This window comes from Otolemur garnettii, unplaced genomic scaffold (assembly GCF_000181295.1).
Source record: "Otolemur garnettii isolate 467f Iridium unplaced genomic scaffold, OtoGar3 scaffold00018, whole genome shotgun sequence".
Lineage (NCBI taxonomy): Eukaryota > Metazoa > Chordata > Mammalia > Primates > Galagidae > Otolemur > Otolemur garnettii.
The window spans coordinates 18238171-18256001 of NW_003852413.1; the positions used below are offsets into that span (position 1 = coordinate 18238171).

At 50.3% G+C, this 17831-nt stretch overlaps 1 protein-coding gene across 8 annotated transcripts in view; it reads right to left on the reverse strand.

The window, feature by feature from the left end:
* Positions 1-1774: 1774 nt before the first annotated feature.
* Positions 1775-17831, reverse strand: part of MAPT (microtubule associated protein tau) — a 52021-nt gene continuing 35964 nt past the window's right edge. For 5 of the 8 annotated variants that reach the window (XM_012802938.2, XM_012802936.2, XM_012802935.2 and 2 more), the window contains 4 exons: positions 10169-10261; positions 6759-6840; positions 5053-5165; positions 1775-2241 (listed from right to left, as the gene is read on the reverse strand). In XM_012802938.2, the coding sequence (XP_012658392.1) occupies positions 2026-2241; positions 5053-5165; positions 6759-6840; positions 10169-10261 (504 nt within the window). In that variant the 3' untranslated portion in view covers positions 1775-2025. The remainder of the gene's footprint in view (positions 2242-5052; positions 5166-6758; positions 6841-10168; positions 10262-17831) is intronic. The other 3 variants (XM_012802940.2, XM_012802939.2, XM_012802937.2) reach the window with 1 other exon arrangement.

Below are 17831 nucleotides of genomic sequence, written 5' to 3' on the forward strand. Positions count from 1 at the left end.
GCATGAGGGTGAGAGATCTCTAGGCCCCTCATGAACGTGGATTAGAAACCTCTTTACAAGTATTTCAAGATACATGCGTCCTTTTTTTTTTTTTTTTTTTTTTTTTTTTTTTTTTTTTTTTTCTTTCATAGTCACTCTGGTGAATCCAAGCATAAACAGACAAATCCAACTACAATGTGACAGGGTGCAGACAGGGAGGGAAGGGCAACATCTATGTATATGTTCAGCTGCTCCAGGAGAACAACAGACAGCATTGCTTCCAGCTGGGACTGGGGGAGAAGAACCATTTCCGAGGGGGCATGTTCCCCTTTCTGGGGTGTGGAGGGCTGATTATATGCACGTGGAGGTGAACAGCAGCTGGGTTCCTTGGGAGGCTGGCGGTCCCAAGCTGGTGCACAAGTGGGGGACAGAAGGAACAGAGGGAGGGTGGCTCTGCCCTGGCCTTGCCTGCCCATGTTGGTGCTATCATTGGCAACCAGGACACCCAACTCCCGCTGTCAGCTCAACACAGGAAGGGACCCGGCCTTCTGGAAGGAAAAGGCTTTCTCCAAGTCAACAAAGCAAGAATGTCTAGGGGTCATTACCAAGCAACACCCTAACCCGCATGTGTGATGGGAGGTGGGGTCAGGGAACTGAATAAGGTCATCAAATCCAATATGAGTGGCATATTCATCTAATGAGTGAAATTTAGAGGGAGAGACTTGAGGTCCAACCTTTGTGCTTGGACTTTGCCTTCCCTTGACTTCACGGCTTAGGTTAGAGTAGGTGCCTCCCATGTCCAACCAGTGTCCATTGCTGAGAAGGGGATGGTGAGGCTGGGACTTTGGGACAGTGTGACATGATGAGGGGACAGGCAGTGATTGGTTCTCACAGCAAACAACGGCACCGCAGGGCAGACAGGTGGCTGCAGTGGCCAGAGGAATGGGAGACTCAGGACCTACCTCCCAGACCCCTACACACTCCAGAGATGCCCGAGGCCAGACGTGGGAACAGGCAGACGTCTCCCAAGAGGCACAAGTCCTTACAAAGAGAACTGGTTAGCCCTAAAGTCCCAGGTCCGCGAGGTGGCCAAAATCGTGGCTGCAGTTCCAACCTTCAGAACTCAATAAATCCGAGTTTCCATGGAGCAGAGAGAAGCCCCTTAACCCAGGACCCCCCTTTACCCAGGAAGGATGCCCACCCTGCAGGGAGGGAGGAAGAGGCCAGAGCTCTCAGACATCAAGGTTCCTTTCCTCCAAGGAACTAACCCACAGGGTGCTCCCCTCCCTTCCCTCTCCTCCTGCCCACTGCCGATTCTTCCACAGGTTCCCCTCCAGAGAGGGGCACACCAGCCTCCAAGAGCATGAGGCTGCAGGGACTGAGCTACTGCTAGTGGCAGAGGCAGTCGCCCTTCCCATTGCTCTCCCGGTAGGAGGTGGTGGCTCATGTCCCACCTCCCCCACACAGTCTTTCCTCTCCCTCCCCTCTCATCCTTCTCTGCCCTGCCCACCCCCTGTCTCGGCCCCCCACTGTCCTCCCGCACCCCCATCACACACACAAGGTTGACATCTGCCTGTGGCTCCACGAACACACCAAGTTTCAAATCCTTTGCTGCTGCTGCTGCTTCTGTGACACCCCCAGGATGGGACCAGAGAGAGTGGGCACCCCCGGTCCCTTGAAATTCCCCCAAAGCAGCTTTCAGAGCCTCTCCTTCCCTCTTCTCCTCAGAGGGGGAAAAAAAAAGAATCAGAAGGAATTGCCCAAGGAAATGTTGGGTGTGGCCATGTTGGAGTGGTTTTTTAAAAATATTTTATTATTAGCCCACCCATCAATTTGGAAAGATGAAATTTGCTCTTATTCCCATCACTGATTTTGAAGTCCCGAGCCAAAGCCGAGCGACAAAAGCAGGTTAGGTGATTAACCGATTAACCGATCTGTGAGGAGCAGCTGGGGGGCAGAGGGCGAGGGGCCAGATCATTATTCTTTTTTTTTCCACACACTCTCACTCTCTTCTCTCCACGATTATTGACCGCCCCGGGGGCCTGATCACAAACCCTGCTTGGCCAGGGAGGCGGACACTTCATCGGCTAGCGTGGCGAGCTGGGGTGAGTCTACCATGTTGATGCTGCCAGTGGAGGAGACGTTGCTGAGGTGCCGTGGAGATGTGTCCCCAGACACCACGGGTGACTTGTACACAATTTCCGCCCCGTGGTCTGTCTTGGCTTTGGCGTTTTCACGGAAGGTCAGCTTGTGGGTTTCGATCTGTAAGGAGGAGGGAAGGAAGGGTGAGACGGAGATGGAGAAAGGGGGCAAGCCCTGCCGACAGCCTGAGATATTCAATATGTATATAAACATACGTGTGAGAATACATATACATATATTTTAATGTATGTGGTAACAATATATACAAGCTTTGTACCCTGGTTGCCAAACTTAATACTTTCTGATATCAGTATGCAGGGAGCCTCCTGTGCTCCCTATTTCCATATAGCAGCTATACCAAGTTTATCTACTCCGCTGTGATGGATATTTAGGCTGGGTTTTTTTGGGTTTTTTTTGACAGTCTCATTATGTCACCCTGGGTAGAGTGCTGTGGTGTCACAGCTCACAGCAACCTCAAACTCCTGGGCTTAAGTGATTCTCTTGCCTTGGCCTTCTAAGTAGCTGGGACTACAGGCGCCCACCACAATGCCTGGCTATTTTTTGGTTATAGTTATCATTGTTTGGCAGGCCCAGGCTAGATTTGAACCTTCCAGCTCTGGTGTATGTGGCTGATGCCCTAGCGCAGTTGTCATTGTTGCTTAGCTGGCTTTGGCCAGATTCAAACCCGCCTGCCTCAGTGTATGTGGCCGGCACCATAACCACTGTGCTATAGGTGCCGAGCCTACAAATCGAAGTGTTGAAGGAGAAGCAGGAGAAGGTGAAGGGATGGCCCCACTGGTGCCCAGCTGCAAGCCACATACATTCTTCCCCTTTGCCCAGAACTGATAAAGAATTTGGAGGTGGTAGCTAGTGTGGGCAGCACTGGCAGGTGTGCTGGAAAACATGGTTCAGTGAAACCTGAATTCATTCACTCATTCATTCATTTACAGATGAGTTCTTTATTACCCAGGTTACCCAGGTTGATTTTGAACTCCTGGGCTCAAATGAACCTCCCACCTCAGCCTACCAAGTAGCTGGGATTACATCACATTAGGAATATAGGGGACTAAATCTGAGAAGGCTTTTCTAGGACCAGAAGAAAGTCCTCTGCATTTTCTAAGCCATCGCAGAGATGAGTTAGAGACCACAGAAGGAACCAAGAAGCTTTAGACTTAGATTTGATTCTGACTCATATTCTTAGAAGACTACAATGTACCAGGAAGCTTCCAGAACTGTTTTGGGTGTAACAGGCACTCTGGGGTGTAGCTAAAGTACTTTCACCCAATTTTGCTGAAGGAGAAACCAAGGCAAGGAGGGCTTATAGATTTTGCCCAAGTCACACTTCAAGCAGAATTAAGCTCAGAGCTTTTCACCAGCACAGAGAAGCTTCCAGAACTAGCAGAGGCCTGTCTTCATCCAGGGACTCACCAACACCCAGGCTTTATCCAGACTTAATCAGACTCCGCAGGGGTAGAGTCAGTCCCCAAGGCTGGGAGGCCCTGCCTTAACCTTTAAGGGTGAAGTAGGGGATGGAAACAGCAGAGAAACGCGGGCTTTTGCAGAGAATCTTCTCTACTTTCCCAGATAACTAGGCCCTGCCCCCATGACCTTTGAAGCAGGCAGCCTCCTGGTCTCCCTTTGTTTTCCTCCTTTTGATAGTGACCCCGGGGCACTGAGAGGTATTCCTGTACCTTGTGTCTGCAGAAGCATGACAAACTTTAGTTTCACCTTGAGGTCCAGGAATCCAGAAGGGACACCATGGGGAGCCAGAGAATGCAAGGTCATCACCTCAGGGCCAGCCCCCTCTACTCCCCTCGGCCTTTGATGTGAGGTCTGTCTGAGGTTCAGTCTGCAGTGTCTGCTTTAGGCCCCAGCAGCAGGTGCTTCTCCATGAAACTACACTGCTGGACAGGATGTGCTATCTAGAATCAGAGCCAGAGGCAGGGAGGGGGCTGCTGGACAAGCAGGGAGGCATGGGCACAGGCCAGGGCAGGGGACTCCCAGCTGCCACCCAGCATGGTGTGGTGGCAAGACGGGCTGACTATAGCTCCCCCCCTCCCCCACTGGGCCACCTCAGGCAGCACACTTTCTCACGCTGGATTTGGTCTCAGATTCTACACCTATCTGGGACATCCCCTCTCCCTCTAACACTCTCCAGTCCGCTGCTGGGAGGCAGTAAGGGCTGGAAAGTGAGCCACTCCCAGAACTTCAGAGTGGGTGTGGGTGGGAAACCCACAGGGCGCTTGGGGTGCTTATGCAGAAGAGAGAAAGCCAGACGCAAGCCTCCATCCTGTGCTGGGCCCAGAGGTAGCTCACTCAGGGCCACCCACACTCTTGTGCCCCTTACCCTCACAGCAGACAGACACCTACAGCCAAGTCCTGGAGGCTCTAGAAACTACCAGAACATGGAGGCCTACCAGCCTCCAAGTGGACAACTTTTTGACAGGCAGGCAGAGGCTTTGCTGAAATCTGGATTCCAACATCACTGTTTTCCTCGGACTGCCTCGTAACCCATTTAGAAAGTTGGGTTATGTGCCCATGACTTGTTCTTGCTTCACAGGGGCTGAATCTGGGGATGCTACTTCCCTGTGTTGAGTGTTTTACAAACCACAAGACGTAGGACAGGAGCTTTCACTTTTGACTGCACTAAAGAATCCCCTGGCAGCCTTAATGCCGGCTACTTAGTAGCACCTGAGACCAGGTGGTCAGATTCTCCTGGCGGGGCCCAGGCATCAACTCTACTAAAACTCCCAGGTGATAAGGATGGGCAGTTAAGGTCCGGACTGCCCTGGGTGTGCTGAGAACCACATCAAGCCTGTCAATGCAGGATCCTTCCTTTCCTCTTTCGGAAAACTGTGCCAGCCTTTGTCCATATGACTTGATTGACATGTGTATCCACATGCAGCCTCCTCCCGGCCCTGGCCCCTTCACCTTTTTATTCCCTCCGCCAGGGACGTGGGTGATATTATCCAGGGACCCGATCTTCGACTGGACTCTATCCTTGAAGTCCAGCTTCTCAGATTTTACTTCCACTTGGCCACCTCCTGGAACACAACACACACAAGAGCATCTTGCCATGTTCCTCTGTGGTTTAGCGGACTCAGCGTATGTTAAATTATGTCTACAGAGCAAAGTGGGCTGCTGTGAGTTGGGGAAAAGTAGGGCAGGTGCCCCTGCTCTGGAGAGGAGGACAGTGATAGAACATTCATGTTTGAGGGCTTGAACGATTGATTCCAAATAGAGACCAAGTGAGATGCTCCTTCATTTACAATGTGTTGTGGATACAATTAAATCCTTGCAAAGGGCTTGAGAACAAGTTTGCTTATCTCCCTAATGAAGGGTGGGCATCAATGTATCTATTCTGAAAACTTCCCTCTTGAGATATTTTGAAGATAAATGGCAGTTCAGTCTGGGAGAAATTATTCTACATTCTCAAGTGGTTGTTTTCCAGCAAATGGAGTCTTTTATTTTTTGAGGAGGAGGAATCAAGGCAGAATTTATTGATCCCCTAACCCCTCCCACATTCCTCCTCTCATAGCCAGCTAGGAATGAGATGGAGGTGACATAGACCCACAAGGACAGAAAGGCAATGGAGTCTTTTGATATTAATAACTTATAGCATAACCCCATGAGTTATGATCTGGATAAACTAGAGTCTCAGGAGGGGGCTATCAAGGCCACAGAATTAAACAAGGCAAAATGCACACTCAAAAGGAAAGCCCCTGACCCTTTCTCCCTCCATGGCCCTTGATGCTATGCCTAAGCATGGGAGCCCATTGGGAGGAAGAGATGGCCATGTTCTTTCTTGGGAAGGATGAAGAAAGTGGCTCACGGTGGGCTGGGCTGGCCGCACCAGTTGTGGAATAGTTTTCTCTGGGAGAGATGGTGTTCAGTAGAGTCAAAAAATGAAACATTGTAGACTGAGCTTCTGATGGCCAAGGCCTTGGTGCTGAACAGGGCCTCACACAGAAGTCCCTGCTCTGGACTCCGGGTGGGAGTCAGAATCAACACCTGTGCTGTCCAATATGGTAGCTATGAGCCATATGTGGTACTTTAATTTTAACTAAATAAAACTGGTTAAGTTCCTCAACTGCATTAGCCCCAATTCAAGTGCTCAATAGGCACATATGACTCATAGCTCCCATACTGGACAGCACGGATGTGGACTATTTTGGTTGTCACGGAAGATGTGTGGATAGCACTGACTTCTACACAGTGAGACATGGGTGCCCCCAAGAACGTCATTTTCTGTTTAGACGTAGTCACAGCAGAGGATACCAGTGGCCCAGGGGCTCCAGGATGTAGTTGATAGAGCTGATGTCCCTTATGGTGGCTGGGGACCAAGTCGGGACACCCACATAGCAGGCCTTCAGGGCCCACTTGGAGAGCCATGAGTTAGGGGTTAGAACAAGGCCTCTCTCATCTCATTCGGCCAGCATGGTCCTACTTGGGAGCGAGCTGAGGAGGCCACACTCCCCACCCCAGGCTCCAGCAAGGTCCATACTCAACCTGTCCTTGATGGTCCACCTGACAAACCTCTCCCGGTCACCTCAGCAGGCACTGCCTGACAGTCCTGTCCTCTGCCACCCTCCCCCCAGCACCTTTCTGTCCGAACCCTTGCCTCCCACAAGGACTACCTGGTTTATGGTGAATGTTGCCTAATGAGCCACACTTGGAAGTCACCTTGCTCAGGTCAACTGGTTTGTAGACTATTTGCACCTGGAGGTAAAAGAGGATAAAAGAGAGAGAGAGAGAGAGGCAGATGGAGAGACAAAGAGAATAAAATGGGATTATTTTATTATGGGTGTAACACAATGAAAAACAGCTGTGTAAGCCCAGGCCCTGCTTGGACAGTGGTTCCTGTCTGCCATGAGAAACACACCCTCGTCAGGGTGGAAAAATGTGGTCCTGAAATTCTGCCAACCCTGTCCCAAGGGAGCTGGGTCTTCACAAAGTAACTGTGGGATGGAGTGTCTTCAATCCCTGCAGAACAAAACTCTTTCAGGAGAAAACAGGGACACTTTGTCATTGTGCAGGGCCCAAGCCATTTGTTTAGCAAACACTTAAGTGTAAAGAAGTCACTCCCTTTCCTGGCGTGAAATTGACAGATCACACTCAGACACACAGGAAGAAGTGGTCAATGTGATTATCGTACGCAGCATTTGAAAAATCTCTGTAGAAAAGAGAGTTGTGTCTTCTAGGGAGGAGAGGGATGTGTGAGGATTGATGGGGGGCTTGGTAACAGAGAAGATTTCACAGATCCCTGTACCCCCACCACAGCAATGACAGGTCACCAGGCAGGACCCAGAGCAGTTCAGTGACTCGGAGGAAGAGCCAGCTGGCACCTGTGCACGTGGCATCCTGGACGTTTCAGTCTTTACCCAAGGAACAAAGCCCCACCCAGGCCGGGCGGCCAGCACAGCAGACACCAACAGTGTCTCAGCAGCTCGGGCAAACGTGATGCAGGGAGGCCGGAGGGCTCTAGGGCTCAACAGCTCCAGGAATGACGGCCCCTGAGCTGCGTGTTCCCCTAAAGGTGCACCCCATGGGACACCACAGAGGCAGCTGGGTCTCCTTTAGGCAAGTCTCCACAAAGCCATGGCTGTAAGGGGCCTGGGTCACCATGGGGCCTCCGCAGGGACCGACCTCATGGGTGGAGGCCAGTTGGCTTCTTGGCCTGGAGTCATCCAGGAGACGGCCTTGAGTCTCAGGAGGGGTTTATCAAGGCCACAGAAGAAAAGAAAGTCTTCTGATTAGGTCTGAACTGGAAAAATTCCTAATTTTTGTTTTTTTTTTTTTTGGCTGGGGCTGGGTTTGAACCCACGCCCTCTGGCATATGGGGCCGTGCCTTACTCCTTTGAGCCACAGGCGCCACCCAATTCCTAATTATTTTAAAGTCACCTTGGTGTTAGCTTATCGATGGAGAGTTGACAGCTGGGCTGGCCCATGGGATATGATGACCTGTGCCTGCAGGAGGGCAAGGGCTGGGCTATGCTGGGCTGGGAGGAAGTAGGAAGTGCCAGCAAGACAGAGGCATCACCGCCTCTTCCCTCTGGCCTGGACGAGGTCACTGGTAAGGAAGGCCAAGGTAGGGCTGCTGGGGAAGAAACGATAAAGGTGGGAGCCAGGTGGTTCTGAACTCAGGGAGGGGCCAGCAACCCTGCAGAGGAGCCTGAGCTCAGCCAGGAGGCATGGGGTCCAAATGAGGCAGGGCCTACCTGCTGGGATGTCACCTCCAGACTGGGAGTGGGGCAGATCCAGCGCTCCCCCACATCAAATAGGAGAATGTGCAGGTGACCCCGACAACTATTCACTAGGGAGGAGAAGAGCTTCCCTGGAAGGCTCCACTGCCAACAAACAGTGACCTCCAGTAGAGGATGGAGCCCCACCCATACCCCTTCCTGGGGTATCTCATGGCTCTCTAGCAGGTCACGGCCCACAGGTCAGCACAGTGCAGGACACAGCAGAGGCTCTGAGGAACTCCCTGAGTGTTCTGGAGACTGCAGCTCTCTGGGCATCGGCTATCCCTTGCGAAAGGGATAGGGCCACTCGGCTCTCTTGCACCTGCCATCTGCAGCCCCTGGAACCAGACCCCACAGCCTCAGAGGCACAACCTTCTGCCAGCCCCCAGACAGGAGTTAAACCAGAAAGCCGGTGTTTTTCTTTCTCTGGCCGCACTGACATTGGTGAGGAAGCCAGCCAACCAGGAGTCAAAACTGAAATGGCTGAAAACGGCAACCTGCACAGGAAGCATAGGAGGCCGGTGGGGTGGGGGACACACACTGCTGCTCTCTTGAGAGACACGTGGAGACAGAGGAGCGAGGTGTGAGGGACAGAGGAGACACTCAGCGGACACTGGCAAAGAAGCATTGTTAAAGCTCCATGCAGCAGCCGCAGGGCAAGCGCTCCATTCTCCGGGCTGCAGGGGGCTCAGAGGCAAAAGCTGGGACCCAGGGCTCGGGCAGGAGGCAGCAGCACATTGCAAGAATAAACCCTCTGGCTGGATGCGGAGAGAGCACCCAGGGCTGCCGTAGCCACAGGGCACTGCCAGCGGCCCAGCACCTGTGTTCAGAAACCAAGGACCCCGGGGGGACCTCCAGGGTCTGCAGCTCCCTGGGGCGTTGAAAGTTTGCCTATGGCTGGGGCTGACCAAGAGAGCTGGGGAGTCACGGGGCTGTCAGATACAGAAGTGAACCTGAGCCCGGCTAGTGGATGGGGACCAGCTAGAAGGATGAGGGAGCCCCTAAAGTCCATCAAGTGGGTAGGTGAGAAGTGAGGATCCGAGTCCCAGATCTCACAGGGACACTCCCCTGAGGCTGCAGGCCATCCCCAGGGACATTTGGAGGAAGCCAAATTTAACAGGGCCAGAAGCTGTATTTCTCTGTCCACCTCGACTGCAGGCAGAGTAACCCATCACACTTTGTTTGGCTCTGCTTCAGAGCCTCTGCCAGAGGATGGAGCCAGTTTTAAACATGAGCCGAGAGCCTTCAGAATCGGCTCTTCCCTTTGACATGGAGGAGACACAACTGAGCAGAGGGTGGACTCAAGGCCTTGGGCAGGACAATAAGACCTTCATGTCCACTCATCAGAACTAACAGGCCACTGTCCACTGTGGACCACTCAATGGGAACCTGCCCGGGTGACAGGGGAGGGGGTGATAGCCCAGTCTCAGGATGCTACCACCTTCAGTCCAAATTCTAGTGGGCTGTGGGGCTTCTGGGGCAGGGCTGAGCATGAGGGAGACCATGGCGTGTATTAAGCCCTGGTCACACAGGGGCTTGAGGGAGGATCCAGCCCATTCCCCATTCTACCTACGTGGCCTGTGCAGGCTGGGGACAGCCCTCCTGAACATGGGGCAGGAAGAAGGTTCGGGGGACAAGGCAGTGTGGGGATTTGAACATCGGCTACATTTGTCTGGGGACACGGGTAGATCTTGAGCCTGAGAAGGATTTATTCTGTGCAATGTCTCGCAAGTATATGTACTCATGCCAGTTCTTAAAAAAAATCAAACCACAGCACGGTGCAGGGAACGTGTGAAGGTACTCACACTGCCGCCTCCTGGGACGTGTTTGATATTATCCTTTGAGCCACACTTGGACTGGACGTTGCTAAGATCCAGCTTCTTATTAATTATCTGCACCTTTGATAGCCAGAAAAAAGGATGAGTGACACACCACACCCGGATGCTCCCACTGAGTACTGACACCGCCAGTCTCTTGACATCAGGGCAGGGAGGAGGGGCCTCAGTTGGGCAGTGCCCACCCAGAGGCCAAGTCACACCCCAGGGGAGCTGGAGGGACTGGCTGAGAGGTGGCCCGGAAGGTGGCCCAGAATTGTGAGTGATTTGAGATGAGCTGGGGGTGACTGAGCAGAGCCTCAGGATTGCACTATGGAGTCCCTCAGAGAGCACCTCTGAGGCCTGGAAGCGGGAGGTGAGTGTTCACCTGGCTGCTTTGAGGTGAAAACTGCTCACTCACATTAATAAATGAGGAAATAAAAAGTTCCCCACTCACGCCCCTACCTGACCCATCAGAACACTCAGAGAACTTCACACAGCTGTTCTTAAGCCTGTGAGGCATCAGAATCACCTCCAGATTAGAAAAAAAAACAAAACCCCCAGACCCCACCCAGGACCTAGAACTGGAAGCTTAAGGAGTCTGGCTTAAGTCTGGACACTTTTGACAAGTTTCCTGGTGGTTCTGATGCATAGCCAGGTTTGAGGGCCCCTGAAGCCTTATGGAGATGAACAGACTGTGCCCTGTGAAGCCCTTTTTTCTGAGGCAGTCTCACTATGCCACCCTCAGTAGAGTGCTCTGGTGTCATAGCTCACAGCAACCTCAAATTCTTGGGTTCAGTGATTCTCTTGCCTCAGCTTCTCAAGTAGCTGGAAGCACGCGACACCTGACTAGTTTTACAGATAAGGTCTCACTCTTGCTCAGGCTGGTCTCAAACTCCTGACCTCAGGCAGTCCACCCGCCTTGGCCTCCCAGAGCCCTAAGATGAGGCCTCTGTCTTGCAGAAGGGGGCAGATGGCCTCTCCTGAGAGGAAGTCCCTTTCTACCTAGGTTCCCACTTGGGACACAGAAGACTTTGAGCAAATGTTTCCACCCTCTTTGCTCGGCTTTCCTGGGCGTGGGTGTGACCTGGAGGGGTCCCAGATGACCGCCTCTCTGTGAGGTCCTTCTTTCTCCAGGCACCAGGGAGAAAGGGTGGGAATATCAGTGCTTGGCTGGGGAATGATTTTTACCCAATGTGCCTAAAAGCTATGACAGGGACAGGTCAGCATGATTCAGAGAGGTGCTCCTGGTCAGAGAGGGACTCTTCCTCCCTGGTGTCTCTCCCCTTAGGAAGTCTGTGCTTGAAAACAGGGTGAGGCATTATTTATATCAGCATGGCAGTGCCAATGCGGCTTCTGAAATTTTGAAAATGGCACCAGGTCCCCCAGGACCTCCGTTGCTGCCTTTGAGAATGGGGAGGGGTGGTGGGTGATGGTGGCTCTGGAAGCCTCGTTAATACTGCGTGTGTCTCAGGCCCAGCTTCCTCTCAATCCGGCTACTAATCTGAATCTTAAAACCTGGGAATCATAGCTAATCACGCCTCCATTTTCTTTTGGGGTCCTTTAAAAAAAGAAAACTACATATTTTTTTAATTAGAAAATATAGCATTATGAGTTTGAAAAATAAAGGTTAAAAAAGCAAAACCAAAAGTTTTATTATGACCCTAATACAACCACCATGGCATTCTGTGTATTTCCTTGAAGTCTTGTTTATATGTACCACTACATACCTAAAAATGACAGGATGATTGGGTACATGTAGTTTTTTTTTTTTTTTTTTTTTTTGAGACGGAGCCTCAAGCTATCCCCCTGGGCAGAGTGCCATGGCATCACGCTCACAGCAACCTCCAACTCCTGGGCTCAAGCGAGTCTCTTGCCTCAGCTTCCCAAGTAGCTGGGACCACAGGCGCCCGCCACACACCCGGCCATTTTTTTGGTTGCAGCCGTCATTGTTGTTTGGCGGGCCCGGGCTGGGGATTCGAACCCTCCACCTTATGTATGTGGCTGGCGCCTTAGCCGCTTGAGCCACAGGCGCCGAGCCAGAGCGTTATTTTTAATAATGTATCCTCTTCCATTTTGTAAATACTTCCCTCTGCTATCAAACATTTGTACTGATTCCATTTTAAATAACAAACAGCCTCCCATGAACATCCTTCTGCAAAGAAATTTTTCCATATAATGGATTTTCATAGCATAGAGTCTTGGAATAGAATTTCTGGGGCAAAGTTATAAATATTCTAAAAACTCTCAGTACAAAACTCTCCAAGTGGCTTTCTAAAAGGTGGGATTAATTTTCCTTGTGAGCACTTTTTTTTTTTTTTTGAGACAGAGTCTTTATGTTGCCCTCAGTAGAGTGCCGTGGTGTCATAGCTCATAGCAACCTCAAAGTCTTGGGCTTCACTGATTCTCTTGCCTCAGCCTCCCAAGTAGCTGGGATTATAGGCGCCTGCCACAACGCCCAGCTATTTTTTGTTGCAGTTGTCATTGTTGTTTAGCTGGCCCAGGCTGGGTTCCAACCCACCAGCCTCCGTGTATGTGGCTGACGCTGTAACCACTGTATGGGCACCAAGCCCCTGTGAGCACTTTTGAGAAAGCCCACTTCCTCTACTGCTAGCAGCACTGGGTATTTATTATAATACACTGTTTCGCTGGGTGCCCATAGTTCAGGCAGCTAAGGCTCTAGCCACACACCAGAGCCAGCAGGTTTGAACCCAGCCCTGGCCGCCAAACAAGAATGACAACTATAACCAAAAAATAGTTGGGAGTTGTGGCAGGCGCCGGTAGTCCCAGCTACTTGGGAGGCGGAGGCAGGAGAATCACTTAAGCCCAGGAGTTGGAGGTTGCTGTGAGCTGTGATGCCATGAGACTCTAGCGAGGGTGACATAGTGAGACGATCTCAAAACCCCCCCCCAAAAAACCCCACTGTTTTGCTTATTTATTTGATCAAAATAAAAGAACTGCACTGTCAGCTTATTCTGCACTTCTCCGATTTTGTTGTTGTTGTAGTTTTTGGCCGGGCCGGCTTTGAACCCACCACCTCAGGTATATGGGGCTGGCGCCCTACTCCTTGAACCACAGGCGCCGCCCAATTCTCCAATTTTTTCTTACTTTCTTTTTTTTTGAGACAGAATCTTACTCATAGCTCACAGCAACCTCGAACTCTTTTTGTCTTAGTCTCCCAAGTGGCTGGGACTACAGGTGCCCACCACAATGTCTAGCAGTTTTTTCTCTTTTTAGTAGAGACGGGTCTTATTCTTCTTCAGAACTGGGGCAAAGTTATAAATATTCTAAACTGATTCTGGTCTTGAGCTCCTGAGCTCAAGCAATCCAGCCACCTAGGCCTCCCAGAGTGCTAGAATTACAGGTGAGAGTCACCGCGCCCTGACATCTACTCTGGTTTTTAAATGTAAAAACCACCCCTCCTTAGAGTTGGATAAATATCTCATTCCATGTCACTTTCCTGGCCACCATCCCTCTCTTTATGGACAAGGAGACTATTTTAGGCCCATACAGATTCAGCTACTTTCTCAAGTCAGAAGAAGCCACACAAGAACCCAGATCTGGGTGTTTCTGTAGCCACAGGCTATCTATGTGACAACAAAGTTGTCCTGGCCTTCCTTAAGGGTACCACCTCATAAATCAAATAAAAACAAAACTCCAAGGTGAACACTGACATTCTCTCTTGCCCTCAGGACACACAACAGTGCCGCAGCCCAGGGCTGAGCTGGGAAGAAGGTACAATAGGCTTCCTCTCACTGTTTCTCAGGGATTCACTGTCACCCTCTGCATATCTTTGAATCAATTCATACCATATTCAGATTTTAAAAATCTGGGGGTGGCATAAATTGATCTCCTTTAGGGATCATTTTTATTTATAACTTTTCACTGAATAAGTCCCAGAAGCAGATCTGCCTGCTTTCAAAAAGGAATAGGAACAGAGGCCAGGTTCCTCATGCCTGTAATCCTAGCAGTCTGAGAGCCTGAGGCAGGTAGATCACCTGCGCTCAGGAGTTCAAGACCAGCCTGAGCAAGAGCGAGATACCATCTCTAAAAATACCTGGGCATTGTGGTGGGGGCCTGTATTCCCAACCTACTCAGGAGGCTGAGGCAAGAGGATCACATGAGCCCAAGAGTTTGAGGTTGCTGTGAGCTATAACACAAAAGCATTCTTCCGATGGTGACAAAGTGAAACTCTGTCTCAAAAAAAAAAAAAAGAAAGAAAAGAAAATTTAAAGAATAATAGTAGAAGGGACACCATCCAGACTGATGTAATCATTACTAATCATTACAATTAGCTCCAAGCTTCCTGGAAGCCAAGGCAAAAAGGGAAACCTGGTAGGTTATATCCCTCTCCTTATCTGACAAAGATGACTTAGCAATTTTTCAAGGAAGATAATTTGTTTTCTGTACTAAACCATGAAAGAAACTTATCAAATGAATCAAAGTACATTAAGCAATAACAGTGCCGTCAACATACATAGACATGTTTTTTTCCATGTGGCTTTTTCTTGTTCCAAACCCACAAAAAACTGTAACAAGCTTTTGTGGGATTTGGCAACAGACACAAAGCAGACACATTAAGCTAATACCCTTCGCAGAATCTTAGATTTACAAAAGGAAAAGGGTAGTGGTTGGCATTAGGAAACTGGAATCCGGCTCGGCACCTATAGGTCAACCGGCTAAGGCGCCAGCCACGTACACCTAAGGTGGCGGGTTCGAATCCCCAGCCCGGACCTGCCAAACAACAATGACGGCTGCAACCAAAAAATAGCCGGGCGTTGTGGCGGGCGCCTGTGGTCCCAGCTACTTGGGAGGCGGAGGCAGGAGACTCGCTTGAGCCCAGGAATTGGAGGTTGCTGTGAGCTGTAATGCCACAGCACTCTGCCCAGGGGACCAGCTTGAGGCTCTGTCTCAACAAAAAAAAAAAAAAAAAGGAAACTGGAATCCTGAAATTTAATTTCCCATCTAGAGTAACATGTATATATTGCACCTCACCCCTGGGTAGACACTAAGAATACTCATCAGAGGAGTGAACAGTGATTTGGGAGCTCTAAGCCAGGGGTGCCCAACCTTTTTACTTTTACTTTTACTTTACCTTCTGCAAACTGGAAGAGGAAGAGTTGCCTTGGGCTGCACATTAAATACATAAACACTAATGATGGCTGATGAGTAAAAGAAAAAAATCAGTGCATACTTTTCCAGATATCTGATAGCACAGATAAGAAAAACAGGCCTCAGAGCAGTGCCTGTGGCTCAGTGGGTAGGGCGCCGGCCCCATATACCAAGGGTAGCAGGTTCAAACTTGCCTCGGCTAAACTGCAACAAAACATAGCCAGGCATTGTGGCGGGCGCCTGTGGTCCCAGCTACTGTACTCAGGAGGCTGAGGCAAGAGAATTGCCTAAGCCCAGGAGTTGGAGGTCTACCAAAGGTGATAAAGTGAGATTCTGTCTCTACAAAAAAAAAAAAAAAAAAGAAGAAAAACAGGCCTCAAAAAATCCACATGCAGTCTCAGGTGGGAGTGCTGCACGTTGGACACCTCTGCTCTAAAACATTGATCAGGGGAACTCCTAGTTAGGGGAGAAATTTCTGTGGCTAGAGTTTGACCCTAGGTAAGAGACTGAGATGAGGTGGTGTTAGGAGTGGGTCCACTTGATTTAATTCATCTCTTGGAGGATCCAAGTCACTTCCAAACCCTTGCTAGACTTTGATCTGGTTCTGTTTGGGTTCAGATCCCTGGAGGCTGCTCCAAAGGGCCTAAGTCTCCCTCCCTGGACCCAAACCTCCAGGTACCCCAGCCCCACCCCACAGAAGCTCTCAGGCTAGCCCAGGGTTAGCCTGTCCCTTGGTACATGGTGGATTGGGCTTCACCTAACCAGACCCAGTGCAATGCTCCAGAGGGAACTGAACCTGGGGTGGGCACTGGACACCCACACAAGCCTTCTCTTCAAGTCCAAGGTATTCAGCCTGGGAACTGGCACAGAAGAACCTATGTCCTGCCAAGTCAATTGGCCAAAGAAAAGAAGGGATCAAATAACAGGGGAGAGTCACCTTTAGAATTATTTACACTGTGCTTTAAACATCGATTGCCCCAAACTCTTTACAATGATTTGGTTTGCACAAGATTTTTCAGAAGCACAGAGGTACAAGGAGAAGTGCCCAGACTATCAGCATACAGAGCCGTCCCAGAAGAGGGTCCATCAGGTCACTGCAGGTGAACTATCCCAGGTACAAATTCACTTTATTCCACATAAATGTCATATGCTTTTTTTTTTTTTTTTTTTTAAAGAGACAGGGTCTCCCTGTGTTGCTCAGGCTGGTCTTGAACTCATAGGCTCAATCCTCCCACCCTGGCCTTCTGAGTCACTGGAATTACAGCTACACATGTAGTTTTAGAAGTGACGACTGGGACTTTGTTACTAAGTACGATATAATACATGGTAGAACCTCTATAGTTGACCACCTCACTACATTGACCACCTCCTTGAGCGGACCTAATTTTCAGAGACTTCACATGCACCACATGTATTATCAGTACAGTAGGCCTGACTCCCTGTGTTGACCATCTCCATATTTTGACCAGTTTGTTGCAGTCCCTCGGATGGTCAACTTACAGAGTTCTGTTGTATTTTTCTCCACGGAAAACGAAGACACAGAAGGAAGCACCAGACACCCAGGTGGAGAACCCGGACTGAGATCGACGTTTGCTGCGTTCTACCGCCACCTGGCGGCACTCTAGAACATTGCAGCCCAAGGGTCTGAAAGCCCCCGGGCGGTGGATCTCCTGGCCACCGGGGGCCTCCAGGCTCCGTCCTGCCTCGGGTCTTAACGTCCAAACTACTGGCCTGAACATTCTCAGGCGAAGAGACTTTAGCTCCATCTTCTTGGAGCCAACCAGGCCGCCCCCATGCTTGGGCCCCTGTACCCTTTCCTGGCCATGCCGCACACCTGGCAGCCTTGGCAGCCAAAGGGACCTCCAGTTCTCCTGACCATGCAGGCTGCACCCCGCGCGAGCAACTTCTCCACTGTTCGCCACTGACCACACAGAGAGGTCTGGGGGCAGCAGATGCCCAGAGCCGCCCAGCTCATTCCCCACCGCCCACTGATAGGTGAACTGCACCTGGCTGTGGGGGTGCCCTTCACCTGCTCTTCCTTCTCTTCCTGTTCCGTCTGGTGGGGGTAGGGCAATGACCAGCTTCTCACAGCAGCCCCAGCCTCTGTGCCGGGCGCCCTCAACTGCTGGGAACTTTCCTTAGCTCTCAAAGCTCCAGCCCTGCTGGTCCTGGTTTATCTTACTCTTGCTCTGAAGATCTCCAGGTTCCAGTTTTTTACTATCCCTAAATGAGCTGTGAGACAGAAAAGTCTTTAATTCCCAAGTATTTGTGGTAATGTTGGAGATATTCAATTCAGTTCTGGTTTATTACACTGTGCCTAGAGAACAAACAAGTGCAGTTTCTCAGTATTACAGATGGTTTTCTTTATGACTTAGATTGTTGGCATAATATCTGAACACTTAACCATAGGGAAAACTCCGTTAGATAGTTTAATTCCTGGATTTTATCTGTTAACATCCCTTTTCCAATTATATGGAGTTTCTGTCTCTTCCTTTATTATCTTTTTTTTTTTTTTTTTTTTACTGAGAGAGTTTATGGTCAT